Genomic DNA, 21,735 nt, shown 5'->3' with positions numbered 1-21,735 from the left:
GTGGGGAGAGGCAGCTGGGGAAATAGGCGTCACCCTCCAAAAATAAGAGAGACCTTTTTTGTTCTTTTCACATGTATATATGAATCTATTCCCTGCCTAAATGAGGAAGGATGGAAATTCAGGACCAATTAGTCTGTCTCTTAAAAATGTATATCCTAGGGAAATTTGGAATTCATCACGTATTTTCTACTAGGTATTTCTCAAGTGACTCAGTCCTTTTAGTATGAGTTTATCTCACCAATTCATACTAGTGCACAGATAAGTAAACTGAGGCAAAGAACTAGAACATGATTTCCTGAAGGTAGTTAGAATTGCAATAAAGTTAATGACCCCTGATTTCCAGACTTCCCTTTCTCATTCTTGATGTTTCTGCCTCCCCAGAGAGAGTGTTAGTCCTGTCGAGATGGGGAAAGGTATTTGCCTCCGGAACTGATAATAAAAGAGAGAAAGACCCTGGGTCGGGGAAAGGGTCAAAGAGAAGAAAGGCACCAGTCCCTCAAGCAGACAGCCAGCCAGTCACCTTGGAAAGGTTGCCTTTAGGTATCATAATGTGGATTGGGCCAGGGGCATCTCTCACTCTTCGTTGTACTCTCCCCAGAATTCCTGACCTCTAAGATGACATTTATTTTAAGTGCATCACAATGCTATTTCCCCCCTCCTCTGGCATTTATCTGTTACCTATTCATGTGAGCTAATGGTTTTCTATTTCTGACTCTAGGTCACTGGGTTGTTCCACAACCCAAGCATTGGCAATGCAATTCACATTGTTGTGGTTCGGCTCATTCTACTTGAAGAAGAGGTAAGGGGTAGTTTCTCTCCAGTCTTCTGACCTGTATTCTTACACTCACTACCTCCTTGACCGGACAGCTCTCGATGGACAAGAAAGGGAGCACCAGGAAGGTGTTTAGAAACCTATTGAGAAGGAAAATGATATTTCTGTATTATTTTCTTGGGAATTTTGTGCTGTCAAGTGGGAGATGGAGAACATTTCTGAGATAGACATCATTGGAATCACCCGGCAGTCATTTTGTCTAGTAACACACAAATCAGATTTAGAGCAGTGACTTAGAATGTTCCACAGTGAAAAAGACTAAATCATGAAATGGTTGCGTGGTTTCAGTAAAAGTTAAAAGGGACGTGGAAGGGCGCCTGGGTGGCTCAGATGGTTAAACGTCTGCCTTCAGCTCAGGTCATGATCCCAGGGTCCTGGGATCGAGTCCCGCATCGGGCTCCCTGCTCAGCGGGGAGCCTGCTTCTCCCTCTGCCTCTCTCTCTCTCTGTCTCTCATGAATAAATAAATAAAAAAAAATAAAATCTTAAAAAAAAAAAAGGGACATGGAAATGTTGAACTCTTTATACTGTTTATTTACCTCTCGCATATTAATACATACCCCTCAACTCTGGGCTGTCTTGTCTCTCTGTACTTTTGCCCTTGGAAATGTCATCTGTTCTCAGAGACTTACATGTCTTCTACATGCTGAGACTCTCAATTTCTTCTTCAAACCCAGACCTCTTCCTTGCGCTCCAGACTCATGTCCTGGTGCCTCCTTGCCATTTCACCCTGAATGTGTCAGAGCCCACCCAAACTTGCAAACTCAGTAAGTCCACCGTGGCATTCTTGATTGCTCCCAGCCCGGATCATCTCAATTCTGCCTGCCCCCGTGCTCCAGCCCTCTGTGGTACCCATCTCGCTAACCAGGCATAAGCCTAGGAGTCATTCTTGAATCCTCCTCTTCTTATCGTCCACATTCAACAGCAAGGCCCACAATGCTACCTTCAAGATCATCTCAAGACCACCCACGGTCCATCATCTCTACAGTCATTACGTTGCTTTAGGCCTTATTGTAATCTTACTGCAGGGAATTCCCAAATGGTCTTCCTGTTTTAAGACTTGCCCTCCATAATCCTTTCTCTATGTAGCAGTTAGACTGGTAATCTTTTTTTTTTTTTTTTTGCATTTTAAAAAATTATATTTGACAGAGAGAGACACAGCGCGAGAGGGAACACAAGCAGGGGGAGTGGGAGAGGGAGAAGCAGGCTTCCCGCTGAGCAGGGAGCCCGACGCGGGGTTCGATCCCAGGACCCTGGGATCATGACCCTAGCCGAAGGCAGATGCCCAACAACTGAGCCACCCAGGTGCCCCTAGACTGGTAATCTTCAATGAAAATTGAGTTGCTCCACTGCACAAAACTGTTAAATAGCTTTCTGTTGTTTTTAGAACAAAATCAAAAATTTCTACCGTGCCCTGCAGAGACCTTCATGATCATGCCTCCATCCCCCTTTCCAGTCTTTCCTTATGTTGCTCTCTGCCTTGTTTCCCACCTCGAACTCCCTGGACTTCAGGTAGGTTCTGGAACACGCATGGCCTTTTTCAGCCTCATGGCTTGTGCAACTTATGGTTGCCAATGCCCGAAACACCCCTTCTGTGGCTCTACTGATGGTTGGCACATTCTCTGGCACCTGTCAGATCTCTGTTTAAATGCTGCCTCTCCAGAGAAGTGTCAGTGACCAGCTGACTCAAAGCCAACCCCACTTGCTGTTCTCCATCACAGAATAAGCTTTACTTCCTTTATTGGTGCTTCTCTCACAGCTCATTGCTATTCTGTATATCTGTTTACTCTTCTCTTGCCTATCTTAGCCACCATCACAATGTGAATTCCTTCTTTATTCTTGGCTGTATCCCCAGCGCGTAACACAGTGCCTGGGACATGAATGAATAAAGTGACATTCAATGAAGGAATGAACCAGTCAACCTGGTGAAATGCTTTTGCAAACCATTGACCTTATCTAGCAGCTAAAATATGTGAAGAATGGCCTCATTCAAGTCTCCCTCTGCAAGACACCTGAGGTCAAAAGGCTCGAGGCAGGATTTACTGTCTTCTGGCCTCCACAATCAGAAGACTGAAAAACAATCATATCTGGAGCCTGGATCCATTTTCCTTTTTCTCTCCCCTACCATTCCCCACTTAACGAATCACTCAAGGCACACTTTGGGTATCTTGGAATACTGATGGATGTATTATTTTTCCTTCCTGTGAATCTTTTGTTATGAAAATTTTTCTAAAACTTAGAAACCAAGCAACACAAAAGCTATGTATCTTTTCAATGTCTAGACCTATCTGACTCTATGGGAATGCAATTTTGCCTGATTTTTAAGTGCTTATTGAGAGGTCCTAGACACAGTAAAGTTAGGTATTAAGATGCAGAAAATTGGGGTGCCTGGGTGGCTTAGTCGTTAAGCGTCTGCCTTCGGCTCAGGTCATGATCCCAGGGTCCTGGGATCGAGCCCTACGTCGGGCTCCCTGCTCCACGGGGAGCCTGCTTCTCCCTCTGCCACTCCCCCTGCTTGTGTTCCCTCTCTCGCTGTGACTCTCTCTGTCAAATAAATAAATAAAATCTTAAAAAAAAAAAAAGATGCAGAAAACTGACAGGGTACAAATAAATGATTTTTGTCCAGAAGAAGTGAAAATAATTTGTATCTACCAGAGAGCTCTCTGAAGGTTGCGGTTTTATTGGTCTGTTGACTAATTTTGTATCTAATTTAGCAATCTGATTCCAGCATTCTTTCTTTATAGTTTCACCAGCTAAAGTGGCATCACTTTCCTGTATCTGCCTTTGAACCAGCTTGGACATCTTATCTATGTTCTTATTAATGAGTTAAATACATCCCTAACATGCTCACTATATATTTGTATGAAAATTACATTTTTAGCTTTGTAAAAGTTATACTTCGATACTTTGGAAGACAAATATCCACCATTGTATAATGATCTCTCTTACATGCATGTGTAACTGCAGAATGTGTAGAAGTTTAGGGTTTTCAAACAAACAAACAAACAAAAAGCCAAGGAGAAACTTTCCCCTCTGCAGTCCCTGTGGGAGTGCTAGTCAGACCTCAAAGTGTGCCTTCCATGGATCAGGCCCCTTAAAACTCCACATCTCTCCATCCCTAGGAAACAATGCTCCTTGGAGACTGTGGAAGTCTCCTGATCAGATTGGGGGGCCACCAAAGGTGGGGTGACCCAATTGGGTGGAGGCCAGCAGCGTGGGCAGTGGAAGAATTGACTTGAGACAGAGCAAAAGGGATAGAAGTCTACTGAACCCACTGCTAGGGAGCGGCCGGCAGGACAGCAGGGGAGAGACTGTCTGCTGCGAGGCAGTGTGGAGGCTGTAGTTAAGGAGGAAGGTGAGGACGAATGGGAACATACGGAATTTTCCTTTTTTGGTGTCTGGGTGTCAGTTGACCCATTGGTCAGCTAGGGCTTATGGGTATTTTGAGGTGGGTTGCCTAATAGGCCTGTCTGTATTTGGGGGGGAGGGTGTCGCTGTGGGTTCTTCTATCTTACCTATGTTTCCATTGTTCAAGTTGGTTGCCTAAAAGCAACATCAACAGAATCCTTTGAAAGAATTTGATTGGCAGCTACCTCTCTGACTCCATCACAATAATAATTGTTTTTCTTCTTCCTGTTCTGATTTTGCAAGAGCAGAGATGCAAATGATTTGCTAAAAAACAAAACAAAACAAACAAAAAACATGGCTTCCTTCCTTTTACTTGCCAAATATCTTAGACTTTTACAGAATCTCCCTCCATGTGATACAAGGTCCATAATTTGACAATAGAATTGCTGTCTCATCAAAGAGTTATAATTTGCAATTCTCATTTTCTTGATTGCCAGATCATGACTCAAGCTATTCTTCACATCTTTGACTAATGAGTAGCTCTGACCACAATGAGCGACAATGATCCCAGCCCTAACTGACATGAGGGTAGCAGCCAGAGACAGAAAGTACAGTGTGAGGTATTGGGAGGGACTCCCCCTGTGAGCAAGGAGACCTGAGTTCTAGTCTCACTTTGCACTCATCCAGAAGGTAACTCTGAAGAAGTGACATCATTGCTGCATACACTGTTTTTTCGCCACCTGTAAATCAAAAGAGGATTGTGGTGTATTAACTGTATGTCAAACACTATGTTGGCCTCTAAGGCTTAGAGTCTGATGTGCAAAAGCACAAAATAGAAAATTTCAAACTGAGTTGTCCTGAGTATAAAAAAAAGTAAAAGAGCACTCAGGCTAGGAAGGCTAAGCTGGGTTTTAGAGGATGAGAAGGAATTAACTAGTGAGGAAGGACATTCCAGGTAGAGGGACTTGCATGGTCAGCTTGAGCGTGTAAACTAGCATCTTACACATGAGGACACATCACTGATAATGAACCCCCAGATGGGAGGCTGAGTAACCTTGCCATGCACAGAGGAGACAGTGGACTATGCAGGAGGCAGGAGAGAGAATCGTGGGTCCCCATCTGCCCCTCTCCATGCACACCTGGTCTTGTTGCACTCCTGGTCTCTGTGCTGACATCATCACCTTTGCAGAGGTGGAAGCCAGAGATCCAGAGACATCCATGACCCCTCCCTCTCCCACCCCTCTTATCCAGTCCATCGGTAGGTGTGGCCAGTTTGGTCTGACCATCTGCATTTCTATCACTTAAATTTAAGATAAAGTCCTCTCTTTCTTGGGCTACAGTTGTGTTTACTTTGGTCTACTTGGATTCCTTTCAATCTCGTTTTCTCATCGCAGCCAAATGGTAATCCAGTCATACCCTCCTGGGGGTATAACACTTGGATTCCTTTCAATCTACTTGGATTCCTTTCTACTTGGATTCCTTTCAATCTCATTTTCTCATCGCAGCCAAATAGTAATCCAGTCATACCTCCTGGGGGTATGACACTCCGTCCTGGCACCCATTCTCTGACCCCCACCCCTGGTTTAAAGCCATCTAGTGCTTTTCTAATTCCCTCTCTCATCTCTTACCATGCCCCTCTTGCCTTTGGGATAGAGCAGTAATCTTCTCCTCATGGTGTCTCCTGCCACTGGTCTTGTTGCCCAAACCGTCTTCCTTCTTGTCTTCACTTAGTTGACCCCTTAATCCTTCAGATATCAGCTCAAGGGTCAGTTTACTGGGGAAACCTTCCCTGACCTTCATGCCCAGCAAGATTCTATCATATGCTTTCACAGTGCTGTGCATTTCTCCTTTATAGCACATATCACAGTTGTAATTTAACATCTATTTGTTTGATGCACTTCCCTTCATTAGTATCCAAGACTTAAAGACAGGCTGGGTCTGGTGTTGCTCCCCACCTAGCCCTATTGGTACATAATTAATAGATAAGGGAAAGAGTGAGCATGTGAAGTCAGCAGTCAGAGGGCGAAGATGAGGGTCAGCAGTGGCCATGGTCATGACAAGCCTTGTAAAGGGATACAGTCCAAATAAAGGGATGTGGATCTAATTCTAGGGGAGCCTGTGGGTGGTTCCAAACTGAGGGATGAAATGGAGAGAAAGGCACTAGAGAGATGGTTCTAGGGCTCCGTGGAAAGTGACATGAGGTGGGAATGCTGAGGTAGGCCGCCTCCATAATGCCTTTCTACAACTCCTGTCTTTCTTATTCTAATCACATCTGACAGCTGACATCATTTTGGACTTCATTTCCTGCGGTGGGTCCAAGAGACTTTCTGGTTAATACATAAAGTACAGTTTTTGTTTGTCAGTCACTGCTATGTAAAAACCAGTATGGATTTTCATTATGTTTTGAGAATAAACCGGGATAATTGGACATGATACTCAATTTGGAGCATCCTGGAGGCTTTCTCAAAGACGAGGTGGTCATATTTCAGACCAGCGGAAACTGAGGTACCCAAAACCATGCGCTGGAAAGACATGTCAGTCATACTGAGACATCATGGGCCACGAAATCAAAGAGTAGCTTCAGATAAGAGGCAGTGTCCTCTCATTCCTATCCTGCCTCCCTCCAGCCCTGAATCAAGCTCTCATTTTCCTGTTATGACCCTAAACCTATCCTTTGAACACTTCATTCTCCCTCAAAGACTTGGACACAGACTTGGCCTCAAGCCCTTTCCACTTTAGACCAATTCATTCGATGACCTCCCTGTTCCCCTTTTGGGCCAGAGGTTAAGGATAGGATTACTCTCCTCTTTCCAACTCTTCTGAGCAGTTGACCAGGGAGAGTTCCAGATGTATCATTAGTCCCTCCCCTTTTAAGCTATAGGAAATTTGGTAAGTTTTTTGACCTGTTTGTGCCTCCATTTCTTCCTTTTGTAAAATGGGGATAATCATATCTACTTCCTAGGGTTGCTGTGAGAATCAGACATGTGAATTCCTGCATTAGTTAGCATAGTATCTGGCTCGTAGAAACCAGTGGGTAAGTGTTACTTCTCATCATCATCTCTCAGGTCCTACCACAACCCTGTAAACTTGTTGCTGGTATGCTCATTGCACAAAATTGTGCAGAATTGTTGAAGGAAAATAGAAAGTAGGAAGGACAAGATTAGGATCCTAACTTTGAGACTTCTTTTAAGAATAGGATACAGAAAAAATAGGGATGGGAGTGAGTTAGGATGAGGCTGGATGTGCCATCTGGGATGGAGCCTGAGGGTGTCAGGCTGGCTTGAAGGAACAGCGGCCGGAGGGCTGATAGGCAGGAAGATGGTGACTGTTTTCACAGAGAATGAATTTCCCTCTTGGTCTGGGAGTGATTTAATATTGGGTTCCCTTTTGCGAGACTCCGGAGTTAAAAAGCCTGTTAGTTTTGGGAATTCGGGGTGATGATTTCTCCTGCCCTCCAGGATGTTTAGGTCTGTAATAACCCATATAATTGTAGCTTTTTCAGGATAAGTGTCAAAAATATTGGCAAACAATTTGTACACTCATCACTTTTTTAAATCAAGAATCTTTCCCTCTGATAGGACGCCTGGGTGGCTCAGTTGGTTAAGCATCTGCCTTTGGGTCAGGTCATGATCCCAGGGTCCCGGAATCAAGCTCTGCATCGGGCTCCCTGCTCCGTGGTGGGTCTGCTTCTCCCTCTCCCTCTGCATCTCCCCACTGCTTGTGCGCTAGCTCTCTCTCTCTCTTTCAAGTGAATAAATAAAATCCTTAAAGAAAAAAAAAAAAAAGAATCATTTCCTCTGACAGATGCGTTATTCTTTAGTTTTCATGTAAAACTTTGTACTATTTTCTCTTCTCTGTCCAATCTCTTTTTTTCCTAGGAACCTAAGCCTGGCTGGCAGAGAATAATCAGGTTATGCATTGAATCCCAAGCTGCTACTAACAATTCCCAAGGAAATCGATACAAGATTTTTTTTTCATTATAAAGGGAGCTTACCCAGAGAGAACAATTTATAGCAAAAGCCACATTTTGCAAAATCATTTCTTGTCTCCCATTTGGGGCTGTTTCTGTGAGCTGTTGCTGATTTCCTTGAGGTCTTCTTCCCATCCTTTGGTGTCATGTACCCAAATGAGTAGGGAAGGGGAAGTGGGGAGTGAATTGAACTCACTTGAGAAAATGACGTGAGAAAAAAACAGTGAAAGAACAAAAAGGGAAAGCTATTTTTGGGGGGGCGAAATCAGTGTGGACGGGGGTTTGTCTTGATAAGCTCAAATACTTATGAGGGTGCTTTATAGCACATGTGTAGTCCAAGTCTCCCCACATTCGGTGAGCCAGCATGACCTCCCTAAAGTTCTTTTGCAACTCAGGCATGCTCAGGGCATGTGGTACTGAGGCAGAGCTAATTAATGCTTCTCGAGGCGTCTGTGATCAAGTGCATTCAAGAAAATGAACGAGTAAGTGTTTCCTGGATTAACCTTTTATGAGACTTGGAGATTAAGAGGCCAAGAGGACACAGAAAAAATTGTGCTCATTTAAAACCTCCTGGCAGAGTCATGACATTTAGTAGAAAAGTAGTAAGGTATCCTGATGACCCTGTCACTGAGCTTGTGTTAAGTGCCACATACCGTGCATGGAAGTCCTACACAGGGGCAAGGGACCCAGCCACAAATGATCAGCAACTTAGCTCATTGGGCACTTGCTTCGTAAAAAACAAAAAAACAAGAAATGACAAAAGCAGTAGGGAAGATTTCGAGGAGAGACTTCAGGCCCTAACATTTTTTTTTTCTCTTCAGTGACTAACCCCCAGGTTATTCCAGAATTGCTCTTGCAGGAATGATGGAACGTGGGAAGAATAATCCCCTTTGTTGCCATCTACTTCTCAGCTCCTTTTCCTCTCCTTCACTCCCTCTGCCATCGTCCTGCTGCCAGCTTACCTCGACAACCTTGCACACCTGGCCCGTGTGTGTAGACGGTTCAGCCTCGACCTCGCTCTCCTGACTGCTGGGTCTCTGTTCTCCCTTCTCGTCCTCATTGCCGTCATGAGCTATGAAGGGTCTCAGATTTTGTTCTCCCTGCGAGCTCACTTGCTCTCCGGCCATGCGTCCCTGGACTCGATGCTGGCAGAAGACATGAGCCTTCCGGGGAGGGAAGGAGGACTTTTTTCCTCACAGCACAACACACGGCTCGAGCTTCATGTCTGCAGCTGCCCCTCTTGTCCCCTTGCTGGGGTGACAGGGACAGCCCAGGTGGATGCTGGGCACATTGTGGGCTTGATCTCGGCTGAGGAATCCTAACACAAGGAAACATCAGCCCTTCCGAGGTGCTTGTGAGCAGATCTGTCAGCTTGTGCCCTGGAGGGAGCCATTATCCTTTTTTTTTTTCCCCCTGGACAGCAAAGAAATCTGTCCTCTTCTCTGGAGGGGAACACTGACTCTGTACTCCAAGTCTGTTTGTGCATATCCTTGGAAAGAGACAAAAACTGTCGGTGCCTTTGCTCAGATGATGTGAAGAAACACGAGTGATCCATGTGGACCTGCCTCCCAGCGCTTCCTCCTACAGGCACCAGAATTACTATTACAGATGCTTGTTGCTCTGTTCTTATGCTTCTGACCCCTTACCTTCCGCTTCTCTAATCTGCAGGAGATCTTGCCTCGTCACTGACTCACCACAAAACCTTGTCCTTGTGGGAGCGGCTCTTTTGTCCAGCACAGTGGATGTATTCTTCACCTTTTCTCCATTCCTTGTGGGGGGTTGTGCAGCCTCGATGTGGGCTGTACACTTGCTGTGCGCCAGGCTCTGGGCAGGGCCTGAGATGAGTAGGGGAATAAACCTCAGTCCTTGATCTGCAAGGGCTAAGGAGGAAACAGGCACACAGTTTGATCATTTTAACCCAGGGCAGCAAGTGCTGTGAGCCAGGTAGGCACAAGATAAACTGGCGGGAACCTAATCCAGAATGAGGTTGGGGAAGGCTTCCTGGAAATGCTCAGATTGAGTCTTAAAGGATGGGTGCTGAATAGGTTGAAGGGGTAAAAGTGGGAAGAAAGACATTCTAGATAAAGGAGCAGCTTGAAGAAAGCAAGGTGAAGGGGCGTCTGGGTGGCTCAGGCGGTTAAGCGTCTGGCTCTTGGTTTCGGCTCAAGTCACGATCTCAGGGTCATGAGATGGAGCCCCGCATAGGACTCTGTGCGCAGCAGGGAGTCTGCTTGAGGTTCTCTCCCTTTCTCTCTCCCTCCCCTTCTGCCCCTCTCCCCACTGTCTCTCTTTCTCTGAAATAAAGAAAATATTACAAAAAAAAGAAAGGTGAAAAGAGCCTGGTATATGGCGTGTAGGGTGTGGAGGGAAGGTAATATCAGCCTTTTGAATGTTGCCGGAGCATACATTGTGAGGTTGCGGATGAAGGGAGAGCTTCCTGGAGGTCAGACTTTGAAGGGTTTTGAGCCCTGGGCCATGATATGGGCAGACTTTGGTCTTGACCAGATCAGCCTGGCAACAGCATGGAGGATGGATTTAAGAACAAGGAAGAAAGGAGAACAGTTATGAGATGATGCGAGCATAAACTCAGGCATGAAATGATGAGAGTTTCAACTCAGGAGTAAAAGTGGAGGGGAGGGAGACTTAGCAGCACCCGAGGACAGATGGGGATGCAGGATGTGGAGGGAGAGAAGACCAACAGGAGGACCCTGGTGTTTCTAGATTAGACCGCTAAGCTGATGGTGCTTCAACTAAGAGAAGCAGGAAGAACAGCAGGTTAATACTTGGGGGGGGGTACTTTGGGGATGCTGACTTGGGGGCTCTTGTGGTACCATTTAGAAGGTGCCTATCAAGAGATTTGAGTGCACGAGTTGCACTCTAGGAGAGATTTGGAATGAGTTATAGATTTGAGAGTCAGCAGCATATAGATGACCTCCCCAAATCTGACTGTGATTGAGAGTGAACTAAGCAACGAGCCACAAGAAAGGGCAGAAGAAGAGCCTGTAAAGGAGGCTGAGAAGCAGTCAGAGAGCAGGAGGGGATGAAGAGCTGGGTGTCTCAGAAGTGGAGGGTCTCCTCCTGTGTTTGTCTCCTTCCCAGGGGGGGAGTGTGACCTAGGGGAGTAGAAATAAGCAATAATCATCCATTGGCTAACTGCTAAATCATTCCAGTTTTCAAGCAGTGAGTTGAGAGAAGTCTTCAACAGTTTGGAAACCACTAATCCCAGACTAGTCCTGAAAACCTAGACTCAAAGCCCAGCTTTGCCGACACCTGCCGTGTGACTTGGCTGAGGTAGTGCCCCTCTCTGGCCTGGATTTCCTCACTGTCAAAGTGACGAGACTAGATGCATGAAACCTAAGGCCCTTCAGGGAAATGGGCTCTTAGTAATGATGGGAAACTTGGAGGCAGAGTTCCTGCTGCAACATCTGGAAAATGACTCTGCTTGCCCCAGATGATGAAGAGGTGTCCTTGTTGACACTGAATTTGGCTCAGGTCCTGGAGAGAGTGGAAGTTTGTAAACATTCACTTTTCTTTAAACAAACATTCATGGATTGCTATGTAAGTCCTACAAAATGGTGAGTCCAGCCAATATTGAAGCAAAAACAGAGCTTTTCTGATCCGGTGGCATCCCATCTTGAGCTGTGTGCCCTGACCAGGGACTTTGTGAGTCAAAGGAGAACATTCTAAAATAGGGTCCCTCTGCCTCTGCCTGTGTGGTCACCTTAACTCTAATAAGTTTGTGTATTTATGGCTACCTAGACAGGGAGCTTAAATGACCCTTCGTGTGGGTGTGTGAGAGTGTGAAGTGTATGGGTATGTGAGTATGTGAGTGTGTGGGCTCTTCTTACCCACTGTCACCCACTGAAAGCTTCCCTTTGATTCAAAAGTATGGGATTTCACATAAAATTAAGTAGTAAGTAACCCACATAGAATCATACTGAGAAGTGTGTTGTAAGATTTTCTATTGCAACCCTTGAGCCTTAATTCAGACTGGTTATTATTTTCAAGATATTTTAAAAGTATTTTTAAAACATAGTACTAGAAGTCCTAGCAACAGCAATCAGACTTCAGGTTCTTTTAATAAAAGTCATGAGGGTAATGGTGTTGAGAACAGGGAGTAAGTTGGCTTCTGACAAACTCCTGCCAAATAGATGTCTGAGGCGCCCACCCAGAGCTCATCACACTCGGCTGCTTCTGAGGACTTGTGTAATGAGACCTGAGCATGGGAAGCTCAGCTGTGCCCTTCTCTTCCTTTTCTTTCTCTAGCAAGGATTAAAAATCGTCCACCATGCAGAGAAGACACTGTCCAGCTTCTGTAAGTGGCAGAAAAGCATCAATCCGAAGAGTGACCTCAACCCGGCCCATCATGATGTGGCTGTCCTCCTCACCAGGTACCCCGGGGACTATGTGGAAGCCAGGGGCTGCAAACGGGGGGGCTGGTGGGTGAAAGAGTTATCCCGTATTCAAACTTATGCATTATTGCCTACTCTTTGCTGCTTTCAGTCATTTTTAAAGGTAGTTTCTATGATCCAGACGACTCCCAATGCCCATACCAGTGAGGGGGCAGTTAGTAAACGTGTGTAGCAAAACTCTCCATGTTAATGAACTGCATCTGCGGGCAAATTGCAGGCTTTTTCCCTATCCCAAGATGATTTCATCTTTAAAATTGGCTTTTTCGTGAAGCTCCATAAACAATCAGGAAGATTGTTTGCAGATCCTCATTAAAGACTACTGTAACTCTTAAGCATGAGGTTTCCGATCCTTTCTTTTATTTTTAAAAAATTTCCTCTAGTTTAGAAACATGCAACTATCTCTACAGAAATCAGTCCTCCTGGTAACCCATCCCTGACTGATGTTGAAGACAGACTATAGGCAGCAGGTGCCCACCCCGAATAGGCAGAGCTGTTCTCTTACACTTGTCTCCCTTTACCCCCATGAAGACAATATTTTGTTCTGATTACAGATAGACCGTATGGTGCTAATAAAAACCATCAACCTTCTAGGACTCATAACTGTGAAAGGCTAATGAACTTTTCTGATCAACCCAGGCTCTGGGAGGCTATGTGTGCTCATTGAGTCAATAAATGTTTGTTGAATACCTGCTGTGTACCAAACACTATTTTAATCCAGACAAATGAAGGTCTTTCATTCATGGGGGAGGTAAGTTCTCATGGGGCACCCCTGTGCAGATTCAGAGACATCAAGAAATCCAGGGATGTGTCCTCGAAGAGGCCACTTGGCTTGACTTTTCAGCCACCGAGAACCTCAGGCGCTGGAAGGTCCTGTGTGTATGTTCTCCCTGGGGGGACATGCTGCCCCTGAACATTTTGGCCCGTCATCTGTCCCTTTGGTATCCCAGTGCATGTGATGGCCTGCAAAGGATGATAACCAGCCTTCACTCCAACCATCAGAATCATTCTTTTGAGTGAAAGTGTCAAAATGTTGGTTGAATGCCAACAATTTCCAAAGGAAGTGTGTGACATAAACCTATTACATTAGGCTCATCTTGGGACCTGTGACATCAGTAGTTCCCCTGGGAGGTAGGTTAATGTGAGTAGGGAATGTAAGCACAGGGACCCTGGGGAGCCAGCAAGTGGGCAGGAAACACTGAGGACCTGGGCAAGAAGCCAGGAAAAGAGCTCAGTCGAGGAAGAACCCTGGCTTCGGGGCCGCCATTGGAAGCTGTGTCAGCTCCACCTCTCTTCTTGCCCTGAAAGCACAAATCATTTCTTCTCTCCTTCTCACATGAAGAAATGAGTGAGTTGATGAGAGCTGACATTTGGGGAGTGTTAGATGTAGCACTGTGCTACATCTATTAGAACAAGCATCATTCCATTTAACCTCCAGAGCAACCCTGGTCGTTGACTGCCATTAGCCATTCCCATTTTGCAGAGGGTGAAACTGAGGTTTGGTTAGGTCACTTGCCCCAAATCTCATTGCTGTTAACAGGTACAACTGGGACTTAAATCCAGTTGGACCCTAATAGTTATACTCTTAACTCTTACCCATAAGGATATGAAGGATCTGCTCTCTTATTATGATAATCTTTCTCTTATGATAATTTTTCTTCTTTGGAACAAGGGCCTGGTTTCAATATATGATGAACTTCACCAGCTCCTAAACAGTGGAGAGTATTTCAAATTTGAAAACAGGATTTCTCACCCTTGGCATCACTGACATTTTGGGTTGGTTAATTCTTTGTTGTGAAGGGCTGTCCCGTGCGTGGAGGCCTCTGTCCATAAGATGCCAGTAGCACCCTCCTCCAGAACAGTCTCCAGACACTGCCACATGTCCTCTAGGAGTGGGTGGGGAGCCAAATCAACCCCTTCTGGGAACCTCTGTTCTGAAGAAACCAGCCGGACCAGGGAGGGAGGTATAAGACTTGCCTCTGGAGGACTGGGATGAGATCCACTTCCACAGGCTTTCTGCAGAGTTGCATTGAGGAGAAAGTGTATTTGGCTTGAATGTACCTCATGAAGTGGGACTCGTAGCTGCATACCAGGGCATATTTTCTCTTATACTACTCCCAGCGCATGGTAGAGGTAGAGCTAATCTGCTTTGGGGAGCATAAGCTCCTGCCCTGGAAGACTCACATCCCTATACATTTCTTTTATTACCCCCTTTTGTCCTCTTTAGCACTGGATACATAGTAGGCACTCAGCAAACAATTAGTTAATGGACCTGACTCCTGTCCCATCACAATAAGAAAGCCAGTGAGTTAGCAGGAGACACCAATCATCTTTTCCCAGCAGCTCCATGCAGGCCTAGACTTTAAAAAAAAAAAATGAAATAGTGACAAGTACATGTTGCAGTAGGGGCAGAACAGTGTTTGCTTGGTCCTCCCACAGACCCAGCAATTATTTAGAATGATTGGGCTGCATGATTCAGTCCAGCTCTCCCAACACCAAACCACCCAACAACCATTGCTCTTAACGTGGAGACCAGATCAGTTGGCATGCCCTGAGATGGGGGCTGCCCCTCTGTCTTGTCCCACTGTCCCAGCCATTGTCTCCTGGACAACTGAGGACTCACAGGAGTTTTCAGAGGCTCGATCTTTTCCATGGCCCAGTGGAAACAAAGAACAGACCATATGTTGCCCGGTGAGTTGAAGGTCTGTAACTAACTGAAGCTCAGAGCCTTGTTGGCGTTTGTGCTACTTACTCTCGGCAAAGAGCTCTCCTTGAAGAAAACCAAAGGACTAGTTAACTCTTATCAATGACTGAAATAATCCCCACAAACATATGGGAGCTCATTTTACATTTAAGGACTATATCCAGTATTTTTTGAGATCCTGGGAGTCTTTATTTGCATGTGCATTTCCCTCCCATATGCAATGTTGTTAGGGTAGTGGGGCTGGAGAGACAACTGATTTGAGCTCTGGATGGATTGATGAAACCAATTGCCTTTTTCATGAATAAACAAAAGTTCTCAGATGAATTTTGAGCACAGACCTCAGAAAGACCAAAAAGGGGTTTCATATTTGAACACCTTCAGCCACTGCTGGTTGTCCTTTCTCTATATAAAAGTTCAAATAATCTTCAATTTTCCATCAAATCCTTGTCTTTTGGTCCAAACAATGTAATTTGGCCTCCTGGGATTAAGGGCAGAAGCAACTCAAAATAAAACATTTGTCATATTTTCGCACATTTTTTAGGTGTTAGTGAGATTCAGTAATTAAGAGGTGAAATCAGAATAATCTAATGAATTCAGAATTGCCCTGCTATATTCATATGGACTTTTAAAAACAATTTTAATCATGCTTCCCGGACCACATCGAATGTGAATTAATACCCATATTTTTTCCAGAAGGGCTTTTTTCAGATGTTTCTTTGGGAGCCTATGCATCTCTGTTCTCTGCTTTCAGAAAAGACATCTGTGCTGGTGTCAATCGCCCCTGTGAGACTTTGGGTCTGTCCCACCTGTCGGGAATGTGCCAACCTCACCGGAGTTGTAACATCAATGAAGACTCTGGACTCCCTCTGGCTTTCACAATTGCCCATGAGCTTGGACACAGGTAAAGGGCCAAGGAAACGGGGATCTCCTTGCCATGTTTATGCACCACGTCGGTAGAGAGAAGGGAAAGCACCTTAAATGGGGCATCAGGAGTCGGGTTGCATTGTGTCTTGAGACTCACCCTCCTAAACCTCTGCTTCCTCACCTGTAAAGTGGGGATCATCATGTACTTCAGAGATTTCAGTGTCTTTTATTCCCTGGCCACTTGTGCCTGTCTACATCACAGAATCAAAGAGGCTACTACAGTTTGCTGAATTAGAATAGGTTGGGCACAGACAAGGACATAAGCTTTAACTCACTTGATTAATTCAGAAATAACAATCCCTGTTTAGTTCTTATGAAATAGTAATAATATTAATATCACTAAAAAGTCACAAACATTAACATCTTTGCACCTTTACTCTATGTCATCCACTTTATGTTGTGTCATTGAATCCTCTCAACAACCTTATGAAACAGATACTATTGTTAGCCCCATTTTACTTATATGGATTAAAGGAACTCATTGAATAAAGCAGAAATTTAAAACTGCCAAAAATCGGAAAAGAGCATCAACCAAATGTCAGTTAACAGAAGGTGCATTTGTCTCAATAATGTGTGAATTTGATTAGATGAATTCATGGAAGGCAGGTTGCAGAATGTTTTGAGTGAGGAGATAATGAGGATTCTGGATTTTCCAGGTATCAGAGGAAAGGTATTAGCTTATTTATAACTTAATTTGTTGGTATATTTACTAACAACAAATAAGAGATCATACTAATTAGAAGCTTAGAGTAGGGAGCCATGTGAATGACTCAGGTATACCCCTTCCCTTTCGTGTAGCCACCAGGCTGGATCTCCTCCCATGAAGGAAGGAAGCAGAACACCATGACATACTTTGAGTGTACAGGTTGAAAAGAGTTGGGATTGGAAAGAGCCCTGGAGATTGGATATTCCAGGCCTGGCCTCCCTGGTCTGGGCATCATTTTTCTCATGTAATACTGGAAGTTTTCAAAATACTTTCACCTGCATGACAAAACTAGAGTGTTGGCTTGGGAGTTGGGAAAAGTGAGTGCTTACTCTGGCTTTTCCATCAGCCAGTATTATCACCTTAGATAATTCCCTTCACCTCTCCTCACCTGCTGCCTCATCTGTGAAGTGAGTAGGTTGAACTAGGCAATTTCTTAGGTATTGTCATTTTTTTGATTCTTACCAAAAAGCCCTGGGAGATAAATGTGATATGTTTTAGTATCCTTAGTCATCAGAAATGTAAAGACAAAGAGGTTAAGTGATTTGCTTATACAGGTAATTAATAATGGGAGACAGAAGGCTAGGTATTGAAAAGACTAGGCTGTAGTTGTTGGCACGCCGGTAATAAAACTTGGTAAAATGAAAGCTATTCTCATGTGCAAACGTATAGGCATCCTCCATCCTGATATGTGGAGGGATATGTCCCCTGCAGCCTCCAGTCAAGTCTTTGGTGTCAGTAGCACCTGCTGGCTAAGCAATGCAAATGAATATAACTAAGTCAAACTGAGAAATAACTGCTCAAGATCTTCCCAGCAGTGGTATACTCAAGGTAAAGAAAAACTGAGAAGACTTGATAAAAGATGCTCTCAAATGCTCATTACCAGTGTTCAAAGAATGGATTACTTATATCTTCAACTTAATCTGGTTTTATAAAAGGATTCAGAAATATGCTAAGCAGGTTCTACAAAATCAGAGTTGCTCCAATTTTTGACACAATCATTGGCATGATTATCTGGACATGGACCTACCATCTTTGTGAGGAAGGCCACAAAGCCAAGGCCATAAAGCCAAGGGCAAGTATGATCAACCTTTCAGAGTTTAGAAATTCTCCAATAAAGGTGACAACCTCTTGGTAACATTACTTGAGCACAATTTCCCTGAATTCTTGAAAACAAAGAGTTGTAGATGTTCACTGGTCATCAGAAGTGGTAGATTATGTAACAGAGTAGAAGTGGGTCACTACTTGAATTGATTTGATATTTTGATATTTGTCCCCTAAATGTCAAGGATCTGTGCTCTGATTGCTGATGACTGCGTCTGATCATACAGGTAAAGACAAAGTTGTGGGCAGCCTTCATTGTTGCACCTCTCCATGTTGTTGCAAGCCCCCTACCCCCTTTAACTGGAGTGATTTCCAGAGCACCCTTCCCCCCCCCTTCATTTTTATCCTTTTCCCCTTTGGGGAGCCAGACAATAAAGAATAAGACTTTCTAAAAATAATTGCGTATATGGGGAAGATTAGAAAGTAATCACATAGGCCCAGGTAAGAGAGACCTGAGAAGACCTTAAGTTTTTACCTGAGGTTGATCCTTGGCACAAACACAGCCTATAATGATGATGATGATGATGATGATATAACAATAAAAACAGCAAACCCTAGGGAAGAGGAAGAACCTTATTTCCAGAGTTACCACATTAATAGACTCAAATGTCCATTTTTCCACACACACAAAAATCATAAAACATACGAAGAACCAGGAAAGTATGGCCCATTCAAAGGGAAAAATAAATCAACAGAAATTGTTTCTGATGGCAGATTTATTACACAAAGATTTTAAAACAACTGCCTTCAAGATGCTCAAAGAACTAAAGAAGATGTGGAGAAAATCAAGAAAATGTTGTATGAACAAAATGAGAATATCAATAAAGAGATAGAAAATCTAAAAAGAAACCAGGATGGAATTTTGAAGCTAAAAAGTACAATCACTGTAATAAAAAAATTAACTAGAGGGAATCATTGGCAGGTTTGAGCAGACAGGATAAGAACCAATGAACTTGAAGATAGGACAATGTAAATGATCAAGTCTAAAGAACACAAAGAAAAAAGAGTGCAGTTTTAGCCTGTGCAATAAGACAAGAAAAAAAAAAAGATACAGATTAGAGGGGAAGATGTAAAACTAGCCTTATTTGCAGATAATATAATTGTATCTATAGAAAATCCCAAAGAATGTGTGCAAACACACAAACTAGAACAAATAAGCTCACAGGGTACAATATAATCATACAAAAATCAATCACATTTTTATATACTGTCAATGAATAGGTGGACACTGAAATTAAAAATGTAGTACCTTTCACGATCACTCAAAAGTATGAAATTTTTACATATAATTATTATATACTTTTAAATCTAACAAAACATGTACAGGACTTGTATGCTGAAAACTACAAAACACTGAGGAAAATCTAAATAAATGGAGAAACATACTATGCTCGTGAACTGGAAGACTCAACATGGTCAAGACGGGATTCTCCTGAAATAAATATATAGGTTTAATGATATTTCTACCAAAATTCCAGCAAGATTGTTTTTGAAATATAGAAAAGTTATTCTAAAATGTATAGGGAAAGGCAAAGGAATTAGAATAAGTTTTCAAAACAATTTGAAAAAGAGTAATAAAATGGGAGGAATCAGTCTACAAAACTTCAAAATTTATTATACAGCTTCAGTAACCAAGATTGTGTGGTTTGGGTGGAGGGAGAGACACAAAGATCAATGGAATCAACCAGAGAATGCAAAAATAGTGCAAAACAAATATATCCAACTGATTTCTTGACAAAGGTATAAAAACCATTAAGTGGAGGAAAAGTAGCCTGTTCAAGAAAGGGTCCTGAAGCAATTGGACATTCATAGGCAAAAATTTGAAAAATGTAAAAAGAACCTCTACTTAAGTCTCACACCATATGCAAAAATTATCTTGAAGTAGAACACAAACTTAAATGTAAAATGTAAAACTAAAAATTTTTAGGACATAAATAGGAGAAAATTTTCAGTATCTAGGGTTAGGCAAAGAGTTTCTAAACTTGATATCAAACGTGCAGTCCATAAATGGAAACATTAAAAAATTGGACTCATCAAAATTAAAAAAATTTTGACTCTTTTAATAGGATGAAAAGACAAGCCACAGCCTAAGAGAAAATATTTGCAAACCCTATGTAGTGGCTTGAACAGTGTTCCCCTTCACTAATTCAAGGCTACTTGGAACTTCAGAATGCAATCTGTTTTGGAAATAGGGTCTTTGCAGATGTTAATAGTTAATAATTTTGAGATGAAATCACCAAATCATCAAAAAGGATATATAAATGGCAAATAAGCACTTGAAAATATATTCAACATTATTAGCCATCAGGGAAATGCAGACTAAGACCACAATGAGATATTGCTACACACCAATCAGAATGACTAAAAAAATAGTGGTGACACCAAATGCTGACAAGGTTGCAGAGGAGCTGGATCATTCATACATTGCTGATGAGAAAGTAAGATGGTTTAGGCTCTATAGAGAACAGGTTGTCAGTTTTTTAAACAGTAAACCTGTAACTACTATATGGGCCATGTAAAGATGACCTAATAAAATACTGTCATTTATTTTTTTTACTAAAATTTTTTTGAGTATAGGTGACACACAATGTTACATTTTCCAGGTATACAATATAGTTTCAGATATACAATATAGTGATTCAACTTCTCTATAAGTTATGCTGTGCTCACAAGTATAGTGTGTCTGTCACCACACAACCCTATCACACTATCATTGACTATATTCTGGTGTTGTGCCTTTTATTCCCGTGGCTTATTCATTCTGTAACTGGAAGCCTGTATCTCCCACTCCCCTTTGCCCATTTTGACCACCCCCACCCCTCTGGCAACTGCCAGTTTGTTCTCTGTATTTACACATCTGATTTTGCTTTTTGTCTGTTTACTCATTTGGTTTTTTAGTTTCCACATATGAGTGAAATCATATGGTATTTGTCTGGCTTATTTCACTTAGCATAATGCCCCCTAGTCCATCCATGTTGTTGCAAATGGCATGATCTCATTCTTTTTATGGCTGAGTAATAATAGCCCATCATATATATATATATACACACACACACACACACACACACACACACACACACACACACACACCACGTCTTCTTCATCCATTCATCTATTGATGGACACTTAGGTTGCTTCCATATCTTGACTATGGTAAATAATGCTGCAGTAAATATGGGGGACATATATCTTTTTTGAATTAGTGTTTTCATTTCCTTTGGGCAAATACCCAGTAGGGGAATTACTGAATCATATGGTATTTCTCTTTTTAAGTTTTTGAAGAACCTCCATGCTGTTTTCCACAGAGGCTGTACTGATTTATGTGCATGAGGGTTCCTTTTTCCCTACATTCTCACCACATGTTATTTCTTTTTCTTTTTCTTTTTCTTTTTCTTTTTTTTTATTTTAGCCATTCTGACAGGAGTGAGGTGATATCTCATGGTGCTTTTGATTTGCATTAAAACACGGTCTTTTAATTGGCAAAAAAAAAAAAGTTTAGAGTCACTGTTAAAGAGAAAGTTGAAAGAACACATAAGCTTGAGTTTGAATGATGGAAAAAAATGCTTTAGTAAAACACAAACCAAACCAGAGAAGACTTTAGGAGCTTCCCAAGAAACTTTTGCTTTTGGCAAAACATACTTCTGAGGTATTTAGTTCTTTCTTTAGCTATATAGCTCCAATTATCTTGGACCAAACTGAGAAACTGGGAAGATCCATGAAATGGCCAGCGGCAGGTCAAGAA

At 42.9% G+C, this 21,735-nt stretch overlaps 1 protein-coding gene across 1 annotated transcript in view; it reads left to right on the top strand.

Moving 5' to 3' along the window:
- ADAMTS12 (ADAM metallopeptidase with thrombospondin type 1 motif 12) overlaps positions 1–21,735 on the top strand; it is a 291,779-nt gene that overhangs the window by 168,293 nt on the left and 101,751 nt on the right. The window contains exons 4-6 of the mRNA XM_078066503.1: positions 719–806; positions 12,420–12,540; positions 16,014–16,163. Coding sequence (XP_077922629.1) covers positions 719–806; positions 12,420–12,540; positions 16,014–16,163 — 359 coding nt within the window. The remainder of the gene's footprint in view (positions 1–718; positions 807–12,419; positions 12,541–16,013; positions 16,164–21,735) is intronic.

This window comes from Halichoerus grypus, chromosome 2 (genome assembly GCF_964656455.1).
Source record: "Halichoerus grypus chromosome 2, mHalGry1.hap1.1, whole genome shotgun sequence".
Taxonomy (NCBI): domain Eukaryota; kingdom Metazoa; phylum Chordata; class Mammalia; order Carnivora; family Phocidae; genus Halichoerus; species Halichoerus grypus.
Note: the sequence above shows the minus strand (reverse complement) of the source record. Positions and strands in the feature narration are given on the sequence as shown.